The 26,895-nt window shown below is 44.8% G+C and overlaps 2 protein-coding genes across 4 annotated transcripts; one reads left to right on the top strand and one right to left on the bottom strand.

The window, feature by feature from the left end:
• Window positions 1-708: 708 nt before the first annotated feature.
• On the bottom strand, window positions 709-4,803 carry LOC108942083 (uncharacterized). Of its 3 annotated transcripts, none has more exons than XM_018765152.1 (5): window positions 4,728-4,793; window positions 3,756-3,834; window positions 2,965-3,425; window positions 1,741-2,007; window positions 709-1,289 (listed from the first exon to the last, which is right to left on the bottom strand). In XM_018765152.1, exons 2-5 carry the CDS (start codon window positions 3,767-3,769, stop codon window positions 769-771), a joined length of 1,263 nt encoding a protein of 420 aa, XP_018620668.1. In that variant the 5' UTR covers window positions 3,770-3,834; window positions 4,728-4,793; the 3' UTR covers window positions 709-768. The 3 variants fall into 3 exon arrangements, with proteins under 3 accessions (XP_018620668.1, XP_018620671.1, XP_018620669.1); XM_018765155.1 differs by having other exon boundaries at window positions 3,268-3,425; XM_018765153.1 differs by lacking the exon at window positions 3,756-3,834 and having other exon boundaries at window positions 4,728-4,803.
• Window positions 4,804-4,892: 89 nt separating this feature from the next.
• bloc1s3 (biogenesis of lysosomal organelles complex-1, subunit 3) lies at window positions 4,893-6,818 on the top strand. Its single transcript, XM_018765151.2, has 2 exons — window positions 4,893-4,981; window positions 5,080-6,818. Exon 2 carries the CDS (start codon window positions 5,093-5,095, stop codon window positions 5,660-5,662), a length of 570 nt encoding a protein of 189 aa, XP_018620667.1. The 5' UTR covers window positions 4,893-4,981; window positions 5,080-5,092; the 3' UTR covers window positions 5,663-6,818.
• The last annotated feature ends 20,077 nt before the right edge of the window (window positions 6,819-26,895 follow it).

Below are 26,895 nucleotides of genomic sequence, written 5' to 3'. Positions count from 1 at the left end.
AGACTAATTCTCAAGTAATCCAACTCTGTTTTAGTGAAAAATACACTTAATAATGGCCAGAATCGCAGGAGTTTTGCATAAAATGCAAATTTCCAATGTATGACTTTAATTTGAATAAAAACATCCATCTAGCCATTGTTCATAATTGCTTGTTCATTGTATAACAGTGGTTGTGTTGAGCCTATCCTAGAATACCGGACATACACCCTAGATGCAATGCCAGTCCATCAGGGGTGAATAAACTATGTACAAGACAGTATAAATTCAGTGTAGAAAGTTCACAATAAATTGTCCCAGAACCAGCTGAAGATTGACCTAATGTTGTCAAGTTTTCAGATAAAATCCAAATGTACTTTGTTTCTATACTCTTTTGAAAAAGGTGAAATCTGAGCTGACAGAATTAATAGGTTCTCAGGCTGACCCCATTAGATGTTCATTAAGAGAGAGGTAAATGTGTCTTGCTTAAAATAAATAAAACATGCTGAAAAGGTGACATCAGTTACAAAGGGATATGGGGAAAAGACACAGTAATATTCTAAAATGACATTATTCAGATGTTATATCAAAAGACGACATTCTTAAATGACACAGATAAAAGTCTTAGTACCTATAGAAATATTAAATAAAATAAAAAATAAAATTAAAAAAAAAAAGAAAAAAAAAAACTTACTCATAACAGGTTTTTAAGAGTTCTAACGTTAGGACTAATCTTTGAACTTTATGTAATGCTATAATTATTAATTACAAGAATACTGATGTCAGATAATCTCACTTGTTTTGGCACAAATTTGACAAACCATTTATTACAGCACATTTTCTAGATGAAGGGCTGTGCTGTTCAAGAAGTGTTGCATCAGAGGGAACAGAGTCCCTTTCATTTGGAGGCTGTTCAGGCAAGGTTTCACAAAGTAAGTGTTCATCACTTGGAGGAGATGCATTGTGACCCTCTAGCAGAGAAGTCGTCCAGGATGGCGGAATAGTTTCAGAGGTAGAGGGTTTATTTTGAAAGGCTGCAAATCCCTGTACCTGGGCCTGCTCCACACCCTTAAGGATGCGCATCAGAGCATTATGAACTTGTTGGTTAATTGCAGGATCCTGTTCACCAAGAGCTTCCTTTGCTGGGGGATCCCTTGTTGTATTCGATAGTTGTTGCAGGACTTCTATCTGTCGATCCATAAGGCCCAGCATGCTACAATGGAAAGCCCTTTGCTCTGCAAGCTGCTCCTCCAGCTGGTGGTTGAGAATTGTGAGCTGCTGGAGAATCAGGCTGCTGGTATCCTCACAAGTGCCTGCAAAAACAGAGAGACAAATTTAACAGAATTATCTATTGTACAGATCTGCATATGAGTGATAACTTTTTTAAACTGTATGAATACTGTGCCTGTGTCTTTCAAAATATTTCTGTAAAATTCGATACACACATTCATTAGTATAAATGCCACCCTGTTTTCTGGGTCCAGACATAAAATACTTTATTCAACCTCTTGCACTTGCAAACTTAATTAGATTTATTTTTTCTCTAAACTCAATTATCTAGCTGGGGGGGGGGATCTATTAATAATCACTATTTTGAGAATTAGTGATAATCCATGCCTGAAATTGGAGTTAAATACAGCATTTTGAATGATATGTTTGTCAGTATTACTGTAATCTGCAGCAGAGGCTACTCTATGTATGGCTTCTGTCTGTGTCTCTAATGCCCTATAATTGTGTCTCCAAATGAATGAAACATACAGTCACCTGAGACATTTCTTGGGCTGCAGCTTAACGAATCTCTCGTGCTTTCTAGTCCTCGTAAGGAAGAAAACAAATGTGGTTCAGTCTTCACTGGATACAGGTATTCCCCTGACAATCCCAAAGTCACAACCTCCTCTGTCCCAATATCCAAACTGGTTGACCTGAAATCCAGTGAGTTCTCAGGTGGTCCTTTACTTTCCTCATTATCTGCCTTTGGTCGAAGAAGAGTGGCCTGACGGTGTACAGTGGTGAAAGACTGAGGAATATCACCTGTGAGAGGGGAATATACACAATAACCAAAACAGAACACCAAAAACACCTGAGAATGATGTTCTAATGAATTAAAATTGAATCACACACGAGTAGTCAAATTCCATCAGCTAAACTTGGCAATGAAAAGCACTACGGATGCACATACACATACGTTCATTAATGAATTAGTTAACTGGTAAACTGATAAAATATATTACAATTTAAACCAAACAAGTAAGTACAACACCTGCAGCCTTAATGTAATGTAGACTACGGACAGACCTAACGCTTGAGAATTATATCAAACAATGCATGGAAATCAGAATATAATAAACAATACAGTATACAGTACTGTGCAAAAGTTTTAGGCACTTGGCAAAAAAGATGTAAAGTGACAATGCTTCCAGAAATAACACTCTTAATTAATAAACTTCCTACAAAGCTTAGTAATCACCCATTGTCAACAACCACTTGGCACGGCGGGTTTGGCCGGGTCCTGCTCTCTGGCAGAGCTGGGGTTCGAATCCTGCTTGGGGTGCCTTGCAATGGACTGGCGTCCCATCCTAGGTGTGTCCCCTCCCCTTCCAGCCTTGCCTGTGTTGCTGGATTAGGCTCTGGTTTGCTGTGATCCCGCTTGGGAAAAGTGGCTTCAGACAGTGTGTGTGCTTTCTTTCTTGAACAACATATAAAACCCTTATTATAATACTGTAACTTTTTGCAAAAGGAATGCTTGGAAATCTAAAATATGCTCTTTCCCATTGACACTAATGCAGAAGACATTAAATAACTGTCTAGAACAAATATTTTTGTGAAACATCGAAGTCCCTAAGACTTTTGCACAGTACTCTATACTCATAAAATACTGTAAAATAAACAGTTTAGACAAGTGTTAATCTAGCAATTATTATGCTAACTTCTAACTGTCAACATCAACAAGAATCCAAAAAGACATTTTTTTAAAAATGGCAGCAATACTGTCAGTATGATCTTCCAGGTCAGAATTGGAGACCACCACCAGGTTATGACTTGCTGTTGTCTCCTCCACCTGGCCAGACACCCTGGGTCTCCGAGCAAGCATACAATCCAGCTTCTTGAAATAGCGAAAGGACTCTATGGCTGAGAGACGAGCAGCATGGCTGCGGTATCCTGCAGTCTTGATTTTACGGTATTTATGTTTAAGACTCTTCCAGCGGTTGCGGATCTGGTTGACAGTGAAATGGATATCTCTTTTTGCTAGACTGTGGCGCAAGCGGCGGAAATGTAAATCATTGCGCTGACGTTTCTTATCTAGTTCATGCACCAGATCCAACTCTTCGATCAAGGCCAGCATGGTGAAAGTGTCTGTCTCTGTCCACCACTTGTTGGGCCTCCTCTCGATTAAGTCCATCTTCTTCCTTTTTTGTGCCAGTTCTGCTAGCAGCCCTCCTTGCAAAAGACTTAAGGACAAAAGAGGGGAAAAACCTTCAGATGAGATGGACAATTCAACAATAACTACACTTGCCATCTGTTACACCAACCTAATACTGTTCTTACCAGTGCAAAGCTCGTTTTTTTTGGATTTCTTTAAAAAAAATATTTACTTAATAATCTCAGAAACCTTTAACAGATATATTTTGCCAGTAAAGTCTATTAAAATTAATAAATGTATTTTTTTTTTTTTAATAATCTGAAGACATCTCTACTTGGAAATTTTGATTTCCAGAAACAATACAAAAAGAAACAATTTATAAACCTTTCAAAAACACCATATTGCGTAAAACTCCTACCTTTTCAGCAACATCAGACCAAAGACCAATCCAGGTCTAATCAAGATCCATCCCAAAATGAGTAGGCTACATTACTAAACTGTCAACATGAAATTCATTAAAATATTCAGAATTATGTAAGACATTGATGGAATTTCAGACAAAAACATCAACGACGAGGGAGAAAAACACAATTTTAAGGGTAATTAACTGGCCAGCATAACATGCCTAAGGACAAATATGAAATTATTTGAAAATCATCACAGTACAAGACATACAGTATGCTGAGGAAGAATATGCATGATGGAATCGGTGACATAAACAAATTCAGCTGACAGTAAATTAAAAGTTAACGACACCTATGACTGGCACTTAAATTTTAGTTAGTGTCTGACAGAAGAAAGAATCGTTAGTGGTTTATTATATTCTGACAAAGGACAGTCAGTGTCACTGTGAAACAAACTACTAATTACGCACTGAAGTATGTGTATATATAAATACTATAAATATTTACATATAAACATAATATATATAATTTATATATAATTATAACGTTAAGCAAATGTGCTAAGTTTAAAAATAATCACTATGAATCATATGCCATCCATGGCATGGACCAATCTGGCTTATTCTCTTAACTTTCCATAGATCTTATGAAACAGTGATTTACGCAAGCAGAAAATAAGTTATTCATATTAAAAAGGACTGATTAAAGGATTTATGCATCGCGACTGCGGTTAGAATTGTCACGCCGATGACAAACGGGGCTTCATTCTACCACTCTCTGTACAGTATTATGATCATCTGCCGGTTAGCAAAATTAGCAGCGACGCCGACGGATGAGACAAAATGGTCCAATGACCGTTTCACAAGGAAGCCACGAGATATCGCAAGAATTGGTGACGCGTGCCTACGGTGCCGCGAACCAGCTGAGCGAGACGGCATTGTGTAGCCGCCTTGCTTGCAGTGGTTTAAAATGTTTAAAGCGCTTACTGTTAAAAATAAAACATCATCCATTCCCCGCAGTTTACGCAGCGTCTAGTTCGCTTCATATTTACGTCTCTGTCATATGACTCCGATTGGTTGACGTGTGGTGTCACGTGCTACGAAATGCACGACGTGATTGGACGCCGGGAACAACATTTTGCTTCCTGTTCACATGACTTTCTTTACACGCAACACCATTATTGCAAGGTTTCTCTGGAGCTGTTTTGTCATTGACTAGTACACTTTTTATAAATTTAAACGTGAGGAGCCTTTATATTCAGCAGCTGTTATTTTCTTTTATCTTTAAATATCACATCCTGTAATTTATTTCCAAAATTCTTTTTGGGGTCTTTTTTAGGCGCACAGAGAGAATGGCGGCCCACAACAACAAGTACCAAGTAGTGGTGCGAGGAGAAGCTTCCGAGACGGATTCAGATGAGGAGCTGTATATAACTTCAGTTTCTTCTTCTGCGCACTCGATCGCAGCTGATTTGAAAGTTCCTGGAGAGGCGCCGGAGACAGACAGCGAAGAGGAACCAGATGATGACGGGCAAAACGCCCAGGTTTCTGCTGGAAACACTTTTCATTCGGCTATACCGCCGCTTGTCGTAACGAAGGAGGCTAAAGAGAGGAACGCTGAACATTGCTCTGCGACCAAAGCTGAGCAGGGCGGTCGCTGCAGTACTTTACTTGAGCAGAAACTGCAAGAGAGCAATTGGCGACTGTACGACGACGTACGACACATGTACCGGCACGTGCACTGCAGCGCGAGCAAAGAGATCCGCGCGGCTACTGCTTCTCTGAGCAGTTCGCAGAACGGCATAATCACTTCATCTCATAGCATTCGGCTCATTCTCGAGGACCTCAAGTGCGTCTCTGAGAAAATCGATATCATCACAAATTGCTGCTTACTGCCTGATATCGTCATTAGCACGTCCTAACGCGGAGACATGTTGTACAAATGTGTGTGTGTGTGTGTGTGTGTGTGTGTGTGTGTGTGCGCGCGTGCGCGCTGCATAAAAACTGGTACAACGGCAGCTCGCGTACCCTAGCGTGGATAAGGTCGAACGAATCGTAAAAATAATGCACTCAATATTGATTTTGTTTTATTAAACTTTAATGCTAATGTTGTTGAATAACTGAATTGTAAATGCGCTCAAGTGCAATAGACACACTGCAGTACATTTTCTGTCTTTACAGATAGAACAGTACCACCAGGTACAATTCAGTTGTATTTAAAAATAACTAGAAATTGGTAAAGGCAAAAATGCGCGGTTGATGTCTGATGCTGTCTAATGTCTTGAAGGAAAAGCTGTGTACTACATCACAATTAAAGGAAAAGCAATAACACCAACAGTGTGAGAGGTGCTTCAGAGAGAACAGGGCTAGTAACTTGCGTGTCTGTGAGCTCCATGTCATTGGCATAGGTGGGAAAATTTTTATTTTTTGGAATGTTCCCTTAACTGTAGTATAAATAGAGAGGAGTAATGGACCCAGCACTGAGCGACAACTTACCCCCTATTTGATGGGAAATAAAGAGTAATTGCCACCACCTTATACTGAAACATATGTGGAAGGACATCAGACTGTGGTGTCAAAGGTTACAGTAAAGATAATGAGTGTCACAAATGTTCAATGGCTTGCATTATTTGACAGGTGGACATAATGCAACTACAGTACCAAGGCATGGAAAAAAATTAGATATAAATTTTCCCTGCAGTGCATTACCAGTTAAATACCCAGAGAAGCTGCAGCAAGACAATCCTTTCCAACATTTTAAAGATAAAAGCAATATTTGAAATTGTATAATTACTGAGTAGGTTCCAGGGAGGGTTGCACAAGAAACTTTTATAGCAGTGGTTCTGAATGAGACTGAAATCATCCCATATAACAGAGAAGCTTTAACTGCTGTGTGTAAGCTGTATCACATATAATTGAAGATCTGAACAGTTTTGTTGGTATGGGGTCCAAGGGACAGAAAGCAGACTTAGTTGATCGCATAAGCAGTCCCAGGTCCTGCTCAGCAGCAGACTCAAATAATCACACACACATACACAATGTCTACAACTGCTTATCCCAAGCAGGGGTCACAGCAAACCGGAGTCTAACCTGGCAACACAGGGTGCAAGGTTGGGGAGGGGGCACCCCGAGTAGGACTTGAACCCCAGACCCACCTCACAGCAGGCTCCGGCCAAACCCCCTCCCCCACCCCTAACCCAAATAATCCAAAAGATTTTTTAGGTGAGTCAAGGGATGCTTCACCATAGTTTGTGACCAGACTTGGATTGTTCTGTTCCACAAATGTCCTTAATTTGGCACCTGTAATGTCTGCTCTTTTGTGCCAGTCCATTCTGCCAGACTGCGCTTCTTCCTCAAAGCCGAAGTAACATCTATCTATCCTTTTGAAATGGGCCGTCATTTTGTGTGTGTGTGTGTGTGTTTTCTGGTTTGGTTCAGTAAAAATTTTGCATATAGTAGCTGTAATAAATATACCTTGTGCTACTTTTCTTTTTAATATTATTATTATTTAATATCATTAACTTTTGTTAAATTGCCTCAGCATGGCCTATCTCAAATTCAGCTCAGTCCGTGTGGGATTTGCATGTTCTCCCAATGTTTGTGTGGCTTTCCTTTGGGTGCCTCAGTTCCCTCCCACATTCCAAGAACAGGCATGTATGTATTTCTGTACACATAGTTAAGAGACAGTTTTGAACCAGAAGCAAATTAGTTATCAAAATAAAAAGTCATCTGTTGATACAGGAAAAGAAAAAAGTTTCATTACACAATTAAAACAAGTAGGAATCCATGGCTGTTGGTTACCCAGATTTATTTTTCTTTTGCTGCTTCGGAAATATATTAGATTGCAGTCAAACTGATTCAATAAGCCTTGAAAATACAATATCCATTACTCCACAAAAAAGGACCCACCACTCTAAAAAAGTAATGACAAGCCTCTTTCTTTATAAAGTTCATAAAGTTTATAAAGCTTTATAAAGTAGCCAGGTGATGAACTGTGAGCCATAAAACACTGAAGAAGTCAGACAGCTTGCCATGAGTCGAAAATAAATTCAGCTGTAACAATGCTACTGCCAAAGTCTCTTATATTCCCTGCTGTAATTTATGCAGGTTCTCAAAATGTAGCAATTGCAACTGACTCCATACCAAATGACTGAATACAAAGCACTGAAGAAATATGCTCCATGATGCACTGTAAAAATAATTACAGTGAATTTATTTTTGAGCTAATCTTAGGGAGTTTTAAGTACAGTATACAAAGACAGTGAGCTGTCAGTGACAGTGGTAAATAAGGTGTGTAGGCCAATAACACTACATAGAGTTCATTGGAAGTCGCTTTAGAGAAAAGCATTTGCTAAATAATGTATTATCTCTTTCTATGTCTCTAGTATAAATACTGTAGTTACATTTCTTCTTATTATTATTATTATATTAAAGGGGGACACAGTGGGTTGGACCAGGTCCTGCTCTCCGGTGAGTCAGGGGTTCAAGTCCTGCTTGGGGTGCCTTGCGATGGACTGGCGTCCCTTCCTGGGTGTGTCCCTTCCCCCTCCAGCCTTACGCCCTATGTTGCCGGATTAGGCTCCGGCTCCCCGCGACCCCGTATGGGACAAGCGGTTCAGATGATGTGTGTGTGTGTGTGTGTGTGTGTATGTATTATATTAAAGATGTTTTAGTGTATCCGGAAGTGTTTTTTATGCATAGAAAGGTACACAGTATACTATGGCAAACTGACATTAGATACCACCGAACTGATCTGACTTAAAGACACACTGACAGGCACACACTGTCTGCAGCCGCTTGATCCGAACACGGTCGCAGCAAACCGGAGCCTAACCCGGCAACACAGGGCGCAAGGCTGGAGGGGGAGGGGACACACCCTAGACACAACGCCAGTCCATCCGAAGGCACCCCAGGCTGGGCTTGAACCCAAGACCCACCAGAGAGCGAGACCTGGCCAAGCCCACCGTGCCACTGCATCCCCCAGTTGAAGACTGACTGATGACATGGAACTTGTTCGTAATCCGGGGACTGCCTGTACTTTAAAATCACCCATCTGCATCTATGTCTTTGTTTCTGCTTATGTAATGCACAAATAATATTTTCTATGAGATGTATGTTGCTTTGGAGGTAAATGTTTGCTAAATGAGCGGGGGTGCGGTGGCGCAGTGGGTTGGCCCACAGTTCTCTCCGGTGGGTCTGGGGTTCAAGTCCCGCTTGGGGTGCCTTGCGACAGACTGGCGTCCTGTCCTGGGTGTGTCCCCTCCCCCTCCGGGCTTACGCCCTGTGTTGCCGGGTAGGCTCCAGTTCCCCGCGACCCTGTATGGGACAAGCGGTTCTGAAAATGTGTGTGTGTTTGCTAAATGAATAAATATAAATTTATTTCTTGTACATAGTCTTTTTAATATACTGACATTTTTTAATTGGTCTTTGTGTGTAATGCTACATAGTTCAGTTATTGCTTTCTGTTCCTTCTCAGTTTCACACCTTCCTTTAACAAATTATACCAGCGTTAACAAAGGGGGGACTTTAGCTGTCAAAGCATACACAGTATGCAGAGGACAGAAAGGAGAGTTTGAGTATCTGCCCATTGTTTAGATTCCCTTTCTCCCCAGCAATACCCCCCCAAGAGTTAAACAAACAAAAACAAAACCATACAGTAAGTTCAGAGTCATTGTCTTTTAGTCCCACAAACTAGTCCATTTGTCACAGTTGAGTTTTTATCAATATCACGCCCATGACTGCATGCCAATTGGACGTACTTGCAGGGCATCAAGGAGACGGGGCATAAAAGTGCTGCCCCGACATTCCAGGTTGCGGAACCTCATTCAAAGAACTGCAGCCTCCACTATCACTTGTGACAACCAAAGTTTGCCTCACTCCTTCTTTTCCCATTTCCGTTCCCTCCCGGTACCCACGTTCTGATCTCCCAGCTGCTGACCGTCTGCGTTTGCTTCTTGACCAAGATTCTGGCTTCTTTCCTCTGGATGACGTTTGCTAATCGGTGACCTCCTGCTTGTTTTTGACTACTCTTTTGCCTGCCCCTTGTCTGACCACACAACCGAATAAAAATATGCACTTGTATTTTGGTCTGACGCCTCTATTCCTGGTGCCTGCAGTGGCAGAAGGTTCTGCCTCACTCTTGGACCCAGCAGGGCTGGAACGTCTACGCTCGAGCGTGGTTCCCAAGGCACGCTACTGGGATCCCACGAGCAGTCCCTGAACCAGTTTGCTGAGGTGTTCCAGGGGCTCATCCTGGCATTTCAGAAAAAATGCCTCTGCCGACACCATGCCAGAAGCCTCCTCTGCGCCGGTAACGACTACCTCACAGGTGCCCACGCAGGACCCCCACCTGGCCATGCCCGACCAGTTTGACGGCACTCCAACAAAGTGTCAAGGGTTCCTGATGCAATGTGAGCTCATTTTCACCACCTTGCCTCATCTGTATGACACTGCAGAGAGCAATATCACCTACCTCCTCACTCTGCCGACCTGGCCAGCGCTCCTGTGGGCCACAGCAGTGTGGAAGAATCGCACCAACACCACATACGAAGCATTCAAACGTTGCTTGAAAGCCGGGTTTGACCACTCCCTGTCGGCTTGCACCACCAGAGATCAGCTGATGCAAATCAGGTAGGGGAATTTCTCAGTGGCTGATTACACTTTGGAGTTCCAGACCTTGGCCGAGCAGAGTGGGTGGAATGACGTGTCCCTTCTGGTCAGTTTTCAGCATGGGCTGCGCCCCTGCATACAGGCCGAACTGGCATACCAGGTATTGTCCTGAAGGGAGACACAGACAAGCATGCGTGCACTGGTGGACTCTGGAGCAGCAGATTGCTTCATAGATGAGGGATTCACGCAGACACATAAACAATCCCCGCCATGATTGTGACGTAACGTTGCAGGTTAGCGTGCTAGATGGCCAGCCACTAGGGACTGGGGTGGTGGAGATACGGACCGAACAACCACGCCTGAGGGTAGGGGCTTGCCATCAGGATGATCTCAGGTTTTTTTTGCTCAAGTCTCCCGACACTCCTGTTATTCTGGGTTTCCCATGGCTCTTCCAGCACGACCCTGTGTTCTGTTGAAGCAAAGGGGAGCTGATTGCCTGGGACCCCTTAGTGCACCTGGTCATGTCTGTCCCTTCCATGCAGTGCCACATCGGTTGAGAGCTCCGGCCGGGATCATTGAACCATCAACCTCCCCAGCCTCTGCAGGGTTCTTCTTTATTGGCAAGAAGGACAGGTGACTCCACTCTTTTATAGATTACCGGGGACTCAGTAGTATCATTGTGAAATACCCTCATCCACTAGCCCTGGTCACTGCAGCATTAGAACAGGTACATGAGGCCCAGATATTCACTACTCTCGACCTACGCAGCACACACACAACCTGCTTCAGACACGTAAAGGGGATGAGTAGAAGACGACCTTCACTACCACCCTGGGCCACTACGAGTATTGGGTACAGCCTTTCGGCTTGGCCAACACCCCTAGCGTATGCCAGGTTTTCGTTAACCACATCCTCAGCAATCTGGAGAATGTCTGCATCCTTGTGTATCTGGATGATATCCTGATCTATTCTAGGTTCAAGAGCAACATGTCTAGCAGGTAAGAGAGGTGCTCCGACTCCTCTTGCAGAACCGCCTATTTGTGAAAGCCAAGAAGTGTCTATTCCACCAAGAGTAGATGGCGTTTCTTGGATTCATCCTGAGCAAGGAAAGGGTGGCAGTGGACCCAGGGAAAGTCCAGGCAGTGATGGAGTGGCCCCATCCAAAGACTGTTTTGCAGAGATTCCTGGGGTTTGCCAATTTCTACAGATTATTCATATGGGGTTACAGTTGAATAGCTGTTTCCGCTCACTGCCCTCACCACAGATGAGAGCACCTGCCTCCCCTGGACTGAACAAGCCCAGCACGCTTTCCAGACCCTGAGCTGAGCAGAATTATGACTTTAGTCGACACACATGCGTATAGTTCTGTTTTTCTTAAGAAGCACAACTTTTGGAGAAGCATAAGGACTTTGAGTTTCTGAAATGATTCCAGCCTCTTTTAAATCATTGAGATGTTTTCTCACATCCTCCACATCACCTGGCGGTAAATGTCTGGAACATTCTCTGAAAGGTCTTTCTTCTGTCACTCAGATAAGGTTTTGGGTACTCTTTACACACCCAACATCAAACTCACTGCAGGAAAAAACCTTTTTCCTCTCCATCATTTTCTGACATAGTCTCTCCCTCCACTCAGGAGGCACAGGAGAATTACCAAAGGTGAAAGGGGAGGGGGACAGTTGAGATATACATGACATTGTCTTCTCCCTTTCTGGCCCTGCATTTATTACATCCACTGGAAAAAGGTGTGCAACAGGCGTTCCACATTTCAATGTCACCAGCTGATGAGGCACATTCCTCAAAGTGACTCTGAGATGACAACAATGGGCAGCAGTTGACTTCTCCACAACAGGCAATTACCAGAAGCCCTTCAGGAAAGCAACCCTCCTCTGGACGATCTTTGACCACAGCCCGACTATTTAGGCATCTGGGGAACTTCGGCATGCCAGCCACTGTACTGACCCCACTTGGTGCTAAAGTGAAAGGCTTGCCCCTCTCAAACCAGACGGTCCCTCGCCTTGCCTCAGCCATGCCGTCGGAAGCTTCCTGGAACTTCTTATATGCTTCTTTTACTGCTGGGTGGACAGCGAGGGTAGCTAAGATGTTCCCCTCCCCCCTTTAGTTTATGCAGGACTGAAAGAGTCTCCTAACTATGGAGGTGTTTCTGCAAACCACCATAGAAACCTCCCCTTTTACAGCCGGATCTGGACACACAAGCACAAGCGTTTCTATGGTCTCCGCTACTCCGGCTACATCTCCAGTGAACTCCAGTTTCAAGCACAAATAGAAATCATATGGATACCGCTCCACACTGAGGCCCCAAATCTCTAGGCACTTGATAGGGGTCAAAGGCAAGTGTTTCAAATACTGGTCATAAAAGGAGTGATACAATAGAGTAACCTGGGATCCGCTATCAAGTAAAGCTGTGACGTAAATCCCCTCAATTTGCACAGAGACAATAGTACTGGGTCCAACTAAACCCTCTGGCAAATTATCCTCCCTTTGTCTTAGCGTGTCACACCTTGTGGAATCTGTCTTCCTCCGGGGAAGCAGTCTGTTTCTTCACTGAGGCCCCTGGGAAGTTTCCCATCAGCTGCCTTAGACTCCCTTGTGGAAGAAATCATCTTTCCTTTTCTGGAACCAGTCAGTCGCAGGAGATGATCTGCACAAAACATTCAGACACATAGAGACTTTTCATGACAACATCGGCCGATGGGAGAGCCCCAAACAGCTGGGTGTCTCCCCAGTCGGTTTGCGTTGCCTCCTTTTATTTGCAAACTTATACATACATTATCATAAGGCCTGGAAACACTTTCAAAACTTCCCTTGCATCCAACGCAAAAGCGATCTTTACTCCAAACAATTTGTCCCCATTTAAGAAGTGTGTCGGGACACATCCTAAAGGTTAAACTTTCTTTGCATTTCGTTTTCCCTATCAATATTTCTCCATTGCGTTAAACATACAGCATACATTTTCTGAATGTCTTAACTCTTACATCACATTAGAACATATTAATCACTTGAAAATATTAACTACTTAAACATATTTTCACACCCCACCCTTCCACATGCATATGAGTTCCATGTACTCTTCTGACTTAGGTTCTATGTTACTTATTGTGGCACACCATCGGATGAAGCTACAGAGGCAGAAAACAGCTGGGCAACCTCCATCTTCCGCCCTTGGAACTGTTTCCGGAGCCTCTCTATTGCCTGACCATTCCCCACTACCACAGGTACTGCAGCAGGCTCTGACTGCACCAGTGAAGGGAAGGGTCTAGCACACTCCACACACCTAACCATAACTGGAATAGCAGCATTCTTCACACTTAGCCTTGCCAAGATCATCTCCTCTTCTCATACGTCACAAAGCAACTCAGTGAAGCTTGCAGAAGGTTTGAGTTTATATGTCGCTCTTACGCAAATGAAAACGAGGTCATGAGACAGAGTGCCTCTTGCAACCTGCTCAATGCGGGTTCAGTCCATGTCAGCTACTTCAATTCTGCATGCAACAGCTTGTCTAGACAGAATAAGTATGCTGACAGTTTCTCACCTTCTTGCTGGAATGTGCTATGGAACCTCACCATGAGATCAGCTGCACTGTCTGCTGTTCCAAAAGCTGCTTCCAGAGCTTCAAAATAATCATTAGCAGTTAAAGAGGGATTATGGACTGTCAAACACTGGACAATGTCTGCTGCTGGCCCTTTAAGACTCTCAGCTATCCTCTGCTTCTTGACAATATCTGAACACTGCCACTTGTCCAGCATGTGGGTGGTCTGCTCAGGCCAGGTGTCATGCTCTTCCTCTTCAGGTGGAGTTGGTTTCACACCGAAAAACAAGCAAAGTTTACGACAGCCTGGTCCATCCGCAGGCATGGCTTGGCATTTCTCAACAAGTGAGGAGAAGGCATTCACGAGTTTGGTGTTCAAGTTTGGAGCGACAGGTAGCACTGGAGTAGGGCCAAACCAACCTGTGGCATCAGCTAAGGTCTTCTCTTCACTTACTAGGAATGGCAGGAACTTAGTGAAAAAATAGGTTTCCAGACTAAGTATAGGACACTCTTGGGTCTCACTGACATTAACTACCCAGGGCCCCAACTCATCTCCAGCTGCTAACTGTTATGGTAGTCTTAGTCATATCATTTGTAGTTTCAGCTAAAACTAATTGGTTTTTACCAGCATGTTCTAAACACCCTCTTCTTACTTTACAGTGACCAAATATTTTTCCCCCATCCCGTACCTTGTAAATAGTCTAATCAATAACATCAGGAGAAACCCCACTAAACACAATAGCTTTTCTTACATCAATAGCTTTGTCATTAAACCATTGGAATATCTGCTCTAACTCCATATTACAACAACTTTCCAGACATCAAATCACAAAATGCACACGAAACACACTTCAGTGACCATAGGGGTGTAAATAGCTCTGTTAGCGTTAGGTGTCCCTCTTACAAAAATATACTCACAACAATAGAAAAAACAATAAATAGATCCCGGATGAGCCCCCACATGCAGCCCATCCACTCAGTTCTGATTTTTTTTTCAGGATTGTCTTATCATACCTCTGAAAATTCCATTGCATGCGAGGTGAATTGGCGGTATCTACAAATATATAAATTTGGGATGCATCTACTGTTGCTTTCCAATTTGAGGTGTATGACTCCTGCTACAAGGGGATGCAGTGGTGCTGTGGGTTTGGCCTGGGCCTGCTCTCTAGTCAGTCTGGGGTTTGAGTCCCGCTTGGGGTGCCTTGTGATGGACTGGTGTCCTGTTCTGGGTGTGTTCCCTCCTCTTCCAGCCTTACGCCCTGTGTTGCTGGGTTAGGCTCCAGTTGCTGTGACCCTGCTTGGGACAAGTGGTTTCAGACTCTGTGTGTGTGTGTGTGTGTGTGTGTGTGTGTGTGTGTGTGTGTGCGTGAGACTCTTGCTAGGGTGAGGAGAGGCCCAGTTAGTGTAGTGTAAAATCTAACCATAGCCCTTTTTTCTTTTCCAAAAAACATTATTACTAACACACATAAAGGAATATCACATCATCTCAGTTAAATACAAAACCAAAGAACATTTAATATAAAAACTAGTAATTTGCACCTTTAAATATAGTACTCACAACTACAGAAAGTGAACACATTAATAGCCAGGGCTTTTATTACTCAGTCTATGGTACCATCTCGTTGGTGAGGTTGTTGGAGTTTATTTGTCCACCTTGAGGAAATCTGTCGTTACTCACTGTTCTGCGTGATTCGGGAAACAGTCAGCAACCTGTCTTCATATCCTCTCTCTCCAGCAAGGGCGGGGCAATGGCGAATCCTATCGGCGCTCTGTCCACGGTCAGGTCACTCTGGGGCTATGACAAAACCATAGCAAATCCCAGGCACTTCCACTCCACCGCTAGGGTCGTGGTTACAAAACTGAGCGCAACGGTGTCTTCCACACATGTACTCAATTCCTTCTCCTCCACTCAAGCTAATCGGAGCTAACTGACCACCAAATACCAAGTGGTTATTTTGCTCACGTAGCTTAGTGAAATTTCTGAGTGAGAACAAAACCAAACATGGCTCACTCTCGAGTTCTTCTTTTTCCCAGAGTTACTTTGTAATCTCAAACCCCGGTCTCTTAACTTAATAAAACCACAATCTTCTTCATACGTTCTCGAACTCTCTCCTTCTTTCCAGTTTTTTTTTTTTCCCCAACTCCCGTTCCTCTCTCTCAGAACTGCCCCCCAACCTCGAAAATCACAAGCCTCTCCCTTCTTAGCACTGGTTGGCTAATCCTGAAGTGACACTTTCCTGCCCAATAAACAACCATAAAAAAAACATCAGTTTACAAAGCTATAACCCACACACACAAACACACACACTGTCTGAAACCGCTTGTCCCAAACAGGGTCGTGGCAAGCCAGAGCCAAACCCGAAGCCGGCAACACAGGGCGCATAGCTGAGGGGGAGGGTACACACCCAGGTCAGGACACCAGTCCTATGCAAGGGACACGAAGCAGGACTCGAACCCCAGATCCACCTGAAAGCAGGACCCAGCCAAACCTGCTGCACAACAGCACCCACCCTTTAAGCCATAACCCTCTCCATATTAATACAAACTGTTATACATCAATAACAATTAAACCCCAAACATACAGCAATACAACATGTGAACAAATGTAGTAGGGGTCTATGTGAAATAGGAAAGAGGAAGTTATTAGCCATAAAGTTGGCCCTAGAAGAGTGGGGGCACTAGTTAGAGGGGACCACACACCCTATCCTGGTGCTAACTGACCATAGGAATCTGGAGTAACTGCAGAGGGCCCATTTTTTACCCTGTTCCACTTCACAGTGTCCTACAGACTCGGTACCAAAAACACCAAGGCCAGTGCATTGTCACGGATGTACGAAAGTACACAAGTCCTGGCCCCCCCATCTTAAGCCCATCTTACCTTGGCACTGTGTCATGCCTCCAGTGTGATGGCAGCTTCTCCAAGACCTCTAGGCACCTCAGGAGACTGAGCCTGCACCCACAGACAAACCGGCTGGAAAGGAGTACATACCTGTGAGCATGCGACTGATGCTCCTGCGGCGTGCCCATGACTCCCAGACAGCAGGCCACCCGAGGCACAGCCGAATGCTGTCCCTACTATAACCTGAAGCGGTTCTGGTGGCCTTCCATTCGAGAAAATGTCTGGGACTACATAGACTCATATACAACTTACACTTAGGCTAAGACCCAGATCCAGAAGCCAGCAGGTCTGCTCGAAATTTTACCCACGTCGGCCCATCCATGGTCTCATGTAGCAGTCAATTTTCTCGTGGACCTCCTGCCATCTGGCAGTAAGACCATTGTGCTCAAGGTGATTGACCGCTTTTCGAAAGCATGTCACCTTGCTCTTTTCCCAAAACTCCCCACAGCTCTAGAGATGGCAGAGGCCCTGTTCCACAGTGTGTTCTGCTTCTACGGCCTCCCCAAGGACATCATCTCAGACCGAGGCCTCACAGATCTGGAAGGGCTTTGGCGTAAATTAGGGCTCTCAGTCAACCTGACTTCGGGATATCATTCAGAGACCAATAGGCAGGTGGAGCAGCTCCAGCAAGACATCAGCTGCTCCCTGAGCAGTTACTGCAGCGGCAAGCAGCACCAATGGTCCCAGTACCTCTCGTGGGCCGAATACGCGCACAATTCGCAAACACACTCGTCCACAAGTCTTGTGAGGGTATGGACGACGGATGGAGGTAGCAGTAGAGAACTGAAATAGCTGGACTAAAAAGGTTTATTTTTCCTTACTAAAAAAGATGTTCTTCAAAACACATTAACCGCAGCCAAATATAAAAACAAACATTAAGTTACAAAAGAACATAAGGCCTATGAGCCATGGGCTTAACCCCTTACACCAACAGCAATTCACAGCTCTCCTGTTTGCTATATGAGTGCCTGTCTGAATAAGTTTGCATGAGTCTCACCAGTGACCAAATACAAGCTTTATAGCAGTAACTCCACCTTTCTGGCTACACCATAACAGCCTCAACAACTAATTCCAAAACACATATTCCCCAAAAATAACACCTAACATAAATACAAAAACATACAAGCCATACAAAACATTTGTCTGTTATAAATATCCCTATCTTACAATATATAAGAACATTTCTCCCATTACACAGTAAAACATCCCTGTCAAGTTGGTTGTGCCCAAGGACTCCCACCTAGAAATATCCAAAATGGTTCACTCCATCTGGTTTGCAATACAAGCTACCCAGCACAACAAAATGCCAAATAGCTGAACGGTAAGCAAAAAGATTACAGAAATGATTTTTGAAAACTGCAATAAATGTGTTTACTTTTAACAACCAACTGCATGTACTTATCATACTTTAATAAAAGAAATGTTAATAGCTAATGACAAACAGATAGTGGTAGGCCTTTCCTGGCACCCAACCTGGTTCAAACAGAAAATGTTAAATGACATACTGGACCAAAATGAACAGCATAATAGAACAAAATGAAATGCATGTGAACAGGCAGCAGTAGCAACAAGATTCAATACTTCATTGATGGTATTTTTGCAAGCATTTTACTGATTCTTTGCTACCAGCATGCCCGTCACAGCTCACTATGTGATAAGTCTCTCCCCCTTCCAATACTTTTTAGGTTATCAACCCCCCTTGTTCCCTTGGCATCCCAGCCCTAGCAATGTACCAGCAGTAGACATCTGGTATCAGGAGAGCAAGGAGGCATGGTGAGCCATCTGGGATCACCTTCAACGAAGCACCCTAAGATACAAGCAGCAGGCTGATGCCACCGTTGCATGCTCACCTTCGTGCCAGGGCAATGGGTTTGGCTGTCAATCCAGGCCTCAAGATGAAGTTACCATCCAGGAAACTCATCCCATGGTACGTCAGCCCATTCAAAGTCCTCCGCTGCATCAACCCGGTGACATATAGACTCCAGCTCCTCCCATAACTGCGCATATGCCCGACATTCCATGTGTCGCTCCTAAAGCCATATGCCACATCCCTGTTCCAGCAGCCCCTGGACGTCACTCCACTCCCTCCAGTACAGGTCGCAGGCACCCCCTCGTACATCGTGTGGGAGTTGTTTGACTTCAGGCGCTGGTGAGGGTTATTGCACTGTTGGGTGGACTGGGAGGGCCCGGAGGAACAATGCTGGGTGTCGGCGCATGTTGTATTTGATCCTGACCTCATCACCTCAAAACTTCTTTCCTTAGTGACAGTTAGCAAGTTAGCTAGCCAACAGGAGAAAAGCAACATCTTACTGTGACATGAATCTTTTTACAGTTAATGTGGAATTATTATTTTTTATTCATATTCATAAAGCAGGAGTGACTCAACAAACTGAGTTCAAATATTTAAAACTCAGTGATTCTTGTAAAATTCAACTGTCACAAAATGTGAAAAAAAAAATTCTCTTAATGTAAAGAGCCTGAGAGGTGCCTTTATAATTTCTTTTTAAATGGAGCACGCATATAGTATTGTATGTGTGTCACATAGAAAATTAACATAGAATCAGGCACTTCAAGTTCAAGTTTATTGTCATAGGTACAGGTACCATGTACAAGTATTATGAAATTCTTCCTGAATGCTTCTCCACAGGGGGGTGCGGTGGCGCAGTGGGTTGGACCACAGTCCTGCTCTCCAGTGGGTCTGGGGTTCGAATCCCGCTTGGGGTACCTTGTGGCGGACTGGCGTCCCGTCCTAGGTGTGTCCCCTTCCCTCTCTGGCCTTACGCCCTGTGTTTCCGGGTAGGCTCCGGTTCCCCGTGACCCCGTATGGGACAAGCGGTTCTGAAAATGTGTGTGTGTGTGTGCTTCTCCACAGACTATGGACAAAAACAAAGACAATAGAAATAATGCACAAACAAAACAATGACAATGAGTAGTGCAACAGCAATAGCAATAAATAATGGTAACAGTAATAACAATAATACCAGATGACAGCCAGAGAACGAGAATGAGAATGCTTAAAGTGTCAGTGTAATTTACCAATGTTCTTGGGTGGAGCAGTCCAACTCTAGTTACTAAAGGTGGCACGCTGGTTAGTGTTGTATACTCTTACAGCAGTGGGGTAAAAGCTGTTCCTGTACCTAGCAGTCCAGGTTCGAATAGACCTGAGCTGCTTTGCAGATGGTAGAGAAAAGTGCCCGTGCGGGGTGATTATGATCTTTCATGATGCGCATTGTCTTTCTGAGGCAGCGTGCGGTGTAGGTGTCCTGGACTGCTGGTAGCTGTGTGCCCATGATTTCCTGAGCTGTTTTCACCACCTTGCAGGTTGTGGGCCCACATGGCCCCCCCACGATGCCTTTTCGGGCTGAGCCCAGTGGACAACAGGGTCGTCTCGATGCAACTTAGGGTCGCAGAGAGGAAAACTTTGACTGTTGTGTGTGCTTATGCACCAAACAGCAGTTCAGAGTATTCGGCCTTCTTGGAAAAGGTGGGAGGGGTTCTGGACAGGGCCCCACCTACAGACTCCATTGTCCTGCTGGGGGACTTCAACGCTCACATTGGCAATGACTAGGAAATCTGGCGGGGGGTGATTGGGAAGAACGGCCTGCCCAATCTGAACCCGAATGGTGAAATGTTATTGGACTTCTGTGCTAGTCGGGGTTTGTCCATAACAAACACCATGTTCGAACACAAGGATGCTCATAAGTGTACTTGGTACCAGAGCTCCTTAGGCCAAAGATCAATGATCGACTTCGTAGTCGTTTCTTCTGACTTGAGGCCACATGTTTTGGACACTCGGGTGAAGAGAGGTGCTGAGCTGTCAACTGATCACCATCTGGTGGTGAGTTGGATCAGATGGCGGGGAAAACTGATGGACAGACCCAGTAGGCCCAGATGTTTAATGAGGGTGTGCTGGGAACGACTGTCAGGGGACCTTGTCCGGAATGATTTTAACTCACACCTCCGGGAGAGCTTCTTCCATGTCCCGGAGGAGGTGGGGGACATGGAGTCTGAATGGACCCTGTTCAAAACCTCCATTGTGGAAGCAGCCAGGCACAGCTATGGCCAAAAGCTTGTTGGTGCTAGCCAGGGCGGCAATCCGAGAACCCACTGGTGGACACCGGTGGTGAGGGAAGCCATCAAGCTGAAGAAGGAGGCCTTTAGGGCCTGGTTGGTTCTGGGGACTCCTGACTCAGCAGACAGGTACTGGCAGGCGAAAAAGGCAGCAGCAGCTGCGGTTGCAGAAGCAAAATCCCGGGCATGGGAGGAGTTTGGAGAGGCCATGGAAAACGACTATCGGTCGGCTTCAAAGAGGTTCTGGAGAACCATCCGGCAGCTCAGAAGTGGTCGGAGGAGTTTCGCTCAGGCTGTGTTTAGCAGGAGTGGAGAAATTCTGACCTCTGATGAGGACATTGTCGGGAGGTGGGAGGAGCACTTTGAAGAACTCTTAAACCCGGGTGATATGCCTCCCTTACAGGAGTCAGGACCAGAGGCTTTCGGGCTGTCAGAGTCCATTTCCCTGGTGGAAGTCACTGAGGTAGTTGGTAAGCTCCACAGTGGCAAAGCACCGGGGGTGGATGAGATCCGCCCGGAAATGCTTAAGGCCCTGGATGTTGCAGGGCTGTCATGGTTGACACGCCTCTGCAATGTTGCATGGACCTCGGGGACAGTGCCTTTGGACTGGCAAACTGGGGTGATGGTCCCTATCTTTAAGAAAGGGAACCGGAGAGGGTATGCTAACTATCAGGGCATCACACTTCTCAGCCTCCCTGGGAAAGTCTATGCTGGGGTGCTGGAGAGGAGGCTCCGGCCGATGGTTGAACGTCTGATTGAAGAGGAACAATGCGGATTCCACCGTGGCCGTGGAACAGTGGACCAGCTTTTTACCCTCTCACAGATCATTGAAGGGGCATGGGAATTTGCTAATCAAGTCTACATGTGTTTTGTGGACTTGGAGAAGGCCTGACCGTGTTCCCCGGGAAATTCTGTGGGAGGTGCTTCAGGAGTATGGGGTACCAGGGCCACTACTGCGGGCCATTCGGTCCTTGTACATACGGAGCGAAAGCTGTGTCCGCATACTCGGCATTAAGTCAGGCCTGTTCAGTGTGGGTGTTGGACTCTGCCAAGGTTGTGCCTTGTCTCCACTCCTGTTTGTGGTTTTCATGGAGAAGATATCAAGGCGCAGTCAAGGTCAGGAGGGCATTCTGTGTGGGGTTCGGAAGGTGACGTCTCTGCTTTTTGCAGATGATGTTGTCCTTTTGGCACCGTCACATGGCTGCCTCCAGCACGCACTGGAACGGTTTGCAGCCGAGTGCGAAGCGGAGGGGATGAGGATCAGCACCTCAAAGTCTGAGTCCATGGTCCTGTCACGGAAAAGGATGGTATGCCCCCTCCAGGTAAGGGGAGAGTTTTTGCCTCAGGTAGAGGAGTTCAAGTGTCACAGACTGAGCTGTGACAGGCAAGTTGGTTGCAAGGAATCAGTAAGATGCCGGCAAAGTACCATCAATGAAATGCTGAACCTTGTTGCTGTTGTTGCCTGTCACATGCATTTCACCTTGTATTGTTATATTGCTTGTTCTGGTTTAGTATTCCATTTAACACTTTTTGTTTGAACTAGATTGGGTGCCGGGAAAGGCCTACCGGTATCTGTCTGTTTGTCATTAACTAATAATATTTTTTTTATAAATGTATGGCAGGTATATGTAACTGGTTGTGGAGAGTGAATGTATTTATTGTTTTTAGAAGATCATTTCTGTAGGCTTTTTCCTTACCGTGCAGCTGTCTGGTATTCTGTTGTGTTTGGTGCCTTGTGTTGTAAACCAGATGGAGTGAACTATTTGGGGTATATCTAGGTGGGAGTCCTTGGGCACAACCAACTAGGCAGGGGTGTTTTATTGTGTAGATTGATAAATGTTTTTATAAGTTGTAACGTAGGGATATTTATAGTAGAAAATGTTTTGTATTGTTTGTATGTTTTAGTATTTATGTTGGATGTAATTTTTGGGGAAGTGTACTTTGGAATAGTTGAGGCTGTTATGGTATAACCAGAAGGGCGGAGTTATTGCTATATAAGTTTGTATTAGGGCATTAGTGGGGAGGGTGAATTGATGCAAACTTATGTAGACACTCTCATGCAGTAAATAGGAGAGCTAAGCATTGATGTTGATACAAGGGGTTAAGCCCATGGCTCATAGGCCTCGTGTTCTTTGTAACTTAGTGTTTGTTTTGTACTTGGTTGGGGGTTAATGTGTTTTGAGGAATACTTTTAGTGAAAAAAAATAAACCTTTTTGGTCCAACTACTTCAATTCTCCACTGCTGCTTCCATCCGTCGTCCATACTCTCACATGTGGTGTCAGAAGCGGGACTTGGACTGACTTAGTGGAGAATCGATAGAGTAGTGACCATTGAAGAAAATGGCCACCAGAAGCAAGAAGAAGCGACAGGAAGAAGAAGATGGAGTAGAAGATGAAAATGCTGCAGATGTGGTGCTCCCTCCTGCTGGTGATCTTGCTATGGTGCAACTTGCAAAGATGTTTGAAACGTTTATGGAGTTTCAGAGAGTCAGAGACGAACGGATGGAGAGAGAGACTGCCCATCAGGTTCAACAGTTTAAAGTCCTGTCTCATCAGGTGCACCAGTTACAGCTTGATGTGGAACAACAGAAGGTGCGAGGAAGCACTTCTTTATCAGCTCCAGGCCCTTCATCATCCATAGCATTGAGGTGTTATGGATCCAACATGGTAAAGCTGGAGGACTCTGATAATATTGAAGATTTCCTTACTACATTTGAAAGGATGGCAGTAGTTTATGGCTGGCCAAAGGTAGGCTGGGCCACTCGTTTAATTCCATTGTTAACGGGTAAGGCCAGAAGTGCTTTTGGAGCTATGGAGTCAGAGAGTAGTATGGACTATGACAAAATAAAAGAAGCACTGCTCAAAAAGTATGAAATCAACCCAGAGACCTATCGCCAGCAGTTCAGGTCTATGGAAACCAGCATTGAGGAGACCCCCCCAAGAACTCTATGTACAGCTGAAGGAACTCTTCTGTAAGTGGGTCAAGTTTGAACAAAGCAGCAAAGAGGACATCATGGAAACAGTGGTGTTGGAACAATATTTGCGAGTTCTCTACCCTGAAGTGAAGATCTGGGTTAAAGAACGAAGTCCTGCAACAGCAGCAGAAGCAGCTGAATTGGTGGAGAACTATGTAGCAGCCCACAAGAGCTCCAGGACCCATCGCTATGCTGGGCGACTTGACCGTCAAGCCAGGGGTAAGTCTGATGGTGTGTGTAAAGGAGCTGGTTCTGATGTTAAACATAGTTATCCTAAGAACACCTTGCCCACTGGTCTTGATAGTGTTAAGTCTGAGCCCAGAGATAAAGCTTCGGTGTCATGCTTTAATTGTGGTGCCCCAGGTCATAAAAGTACATTCTGTCCACTTAAAAAGACTAAATATACTCATTTGTGCTATGTTCCCAGGCCCACCTCCTCTATAGGAACTATACAGAATAGAGATCCTGTTGTTATGGTTGAGCTCAATGGGAAGCCTGTTGTAGGCCTTGTAGATACTGGGTGTTCACAGACATTGGTACAGGCAGCTTTAGTTCCTCCAGAATTTTGGAATGAGGAGGATAGGCTTACTGTATGCTGTGTACATGGTGACAAAAGTGAGCATACCACTGCTGATGTGTATATTCGGGTTTGTGACCAGACCTTCTTGTTGAAGGTAGGACTAGTGCCAAGACTACCCTATCCTATGCTATTGGGGCAGGATCTCCCCGTGTTGCCTGATTTGGTCAGTAAAACAGCATTGTATGGTGTGATTACCCGTGCAAGGGCTAAGGAACAGGATAACTCTGAACCTTGGCAGGTGTTACCTTTTCAGGGCGTTGATGTTGAAATTGAGCCCACTCTTACTAAGGAAGAGAGGTGTGCAAGGTGTAGACAAACAGTTGGGGAGGTCATAGGATGTTCTGACATGCAGTTACAGTCAGAAGTTGATCCCCCTAGCTTGGATGAAATCAACTTGCATTTTTCTGGTAATTTAGCTGAAGAGCAGTGCTCAGATCCTAGTTTAACCCAATGCTTTAAAAAGGTAGAGGAAGGTTGTGTTACTGGGTTAGGGAACAGAAGCTATTTAATACAGAATGGACTTCTTTATAGAGAGAGTGAGAACAGGTTGCAATTAGTGGTGCCAAAGAAATTTAGGAAAGAAGTATTGGAGCTTGGGCATACTATTCCCTGGGCAGGGCATTTAGCCTACTCGAAGACACTGGAAAGAATAGATAAACGTTTCTTTTGGCCAGGATTGCATGAGGAAGTGAGGGAATTTTGCAGATCCTGTCCACAGTGTCAGTTGTCAGGAGGGAAGGCTATGGCACGTGCCCCTTTGATTCCATTACCAGTGGTAAATACTCCTTTTGAAAGAATTGGTGTTGATGTAGTGGGTCCTGTGGAGAGAAGTAAGTTGGGAAATAGGTTTATCTTAGTCATATGTGATTATGCAACTAGATATCCAAAAGCTTTTCCCTTGAGGGAGGTAACTGCCAAACAGGTTGCCACAGCACTGCTCCAACTTTTTTTGCGAGTGGGTATTCCCCGGGAGGTTCTAACAGACCAAGGTCCCAATTTTATGAGTAAAACCCTCAGGCAGGTCTATGAACTTTTAGGAATTAGGCGTATCAGAACCACTCCTTACCACCCACAGACTGATGGACTCGTCGAGCAGTTTAATCAGACCCTGATAAATATGTTGAAGAAGTTTGTTTCAGATACTGGCAAGGACTGGGACCAGTGGTTACCCTTCCTGTTGTTCGCATACCGTGAAGTCCCACAGGCTTCAACAGGATTTTCTCCCTTTGAGTTATTGTATGCACACCAAGTTCGGGGGCCACTGGATCTCCTTAGAGAGAGCTGGGAAGGTGAGCCAACTGTCCAGAAGACTGACATTATCTCTTATGTGCTGAAGATGCGTGAGAAGTTGATGCAAACAACAGCTTTAGCACAAGAGAATTTTAAGGAGGCTCAAACCCGTCAGAAGCAATGGTATGATCAATCTGCTCGCTCTCGTAGTTTTCAGCCAGGGGACTGGATCCTTTTGTTATTGCCTAGTTCATATAACAAACTCTTGGCAAAGTGGCAAGGGCCATTTGCCCTCCAGGGCCATCCACTAGGAGGATGGGTCGAGTGACCTATGAAGTTCATATGCCTGGCCAACGTAAGCAACATCAAGTGTTTCATATTAACCTGTTAAAGAAGTGGATCCAGAGACCGTTGTTGAATCTATGCTCATCCAGGCAGTTGAGGAGGAGGTAGAATACAGTGAGCAGTATCTACCAGCCAGTGGAGAGAGCTGCAAACTGGACCTGAACCATCTTTCGGAGGAGCGTCAGCAAGAGTTGAAAAACATCTTGCCTAATGACCTCTTCATGGAGCAACCAGGACGTACAGAGCTGGTGGAGCATCGTATTTGTCTGAAGGATCCACAGCCAGTGCGACAGCCATCCTACAGGGTACCCGAACGCCTGTTGTCAGTCCTCAAGGAGGAGTTGGAAATGATGCAACAGTTGGGGGTGATTGAACCATCGGACAGTGAATGGAATAGTCCTATCATTTTGGTTCCCAAGAAGGATGGAAGTCTGCGGTTTTGCCTGGACTTCAGGAAGGTTAATGCCCAGTCCAAGTTCGACCCTTATCCTATGCCGAGGGTTGATGACTTGGTGGAACGTCTGGGTAAGGCTAAGTTTCTCAGTACATTAGATCTTTGCAAAGGCTATTGGCAGGTGCCCTTATCTGCTGATAGCCGTGAGCTGACAGCATTTAGGACTCCTTTTGGGCATTTTCACTTTAAAGTTTTGCCATTCGGGATTCATGGGGCACCTGCAACATTTCAAAGGCTAATGGACCATGTACTTAAAGGTACAGAGGGCTTTGCAGCAGCATACTTGGATGACATTGTCATCTACAGTTGTAGTTGGGAGGAACATCTACACCATCTGCAACATGTTTTGTCCCTGATAAAGCAGGCAGGTTTGACCATCCATCCACAGAAGTGTGTTTTGGCTAAGGATGAAGTTGCCTACCTTGGTTATGTGTTGGGCCGAGGC

Source organism: Scleropages formosus, chromosome 10 (genome assembly GCF_900964775.1).
Source record: "Scleropages formosus chromosome 10, fSclFor1.1, whole genome shotgun sequence".
Lineage (NCBI taxonomy): Eukaryota > Metazoa > Chordata > Actinopteri > Osteoglossiformes > Osteoglossidae > Scleropages > Scleropages formosus.
This window is presented reverse-complemented; position numbering and strand designations above follow the sequence as displayed.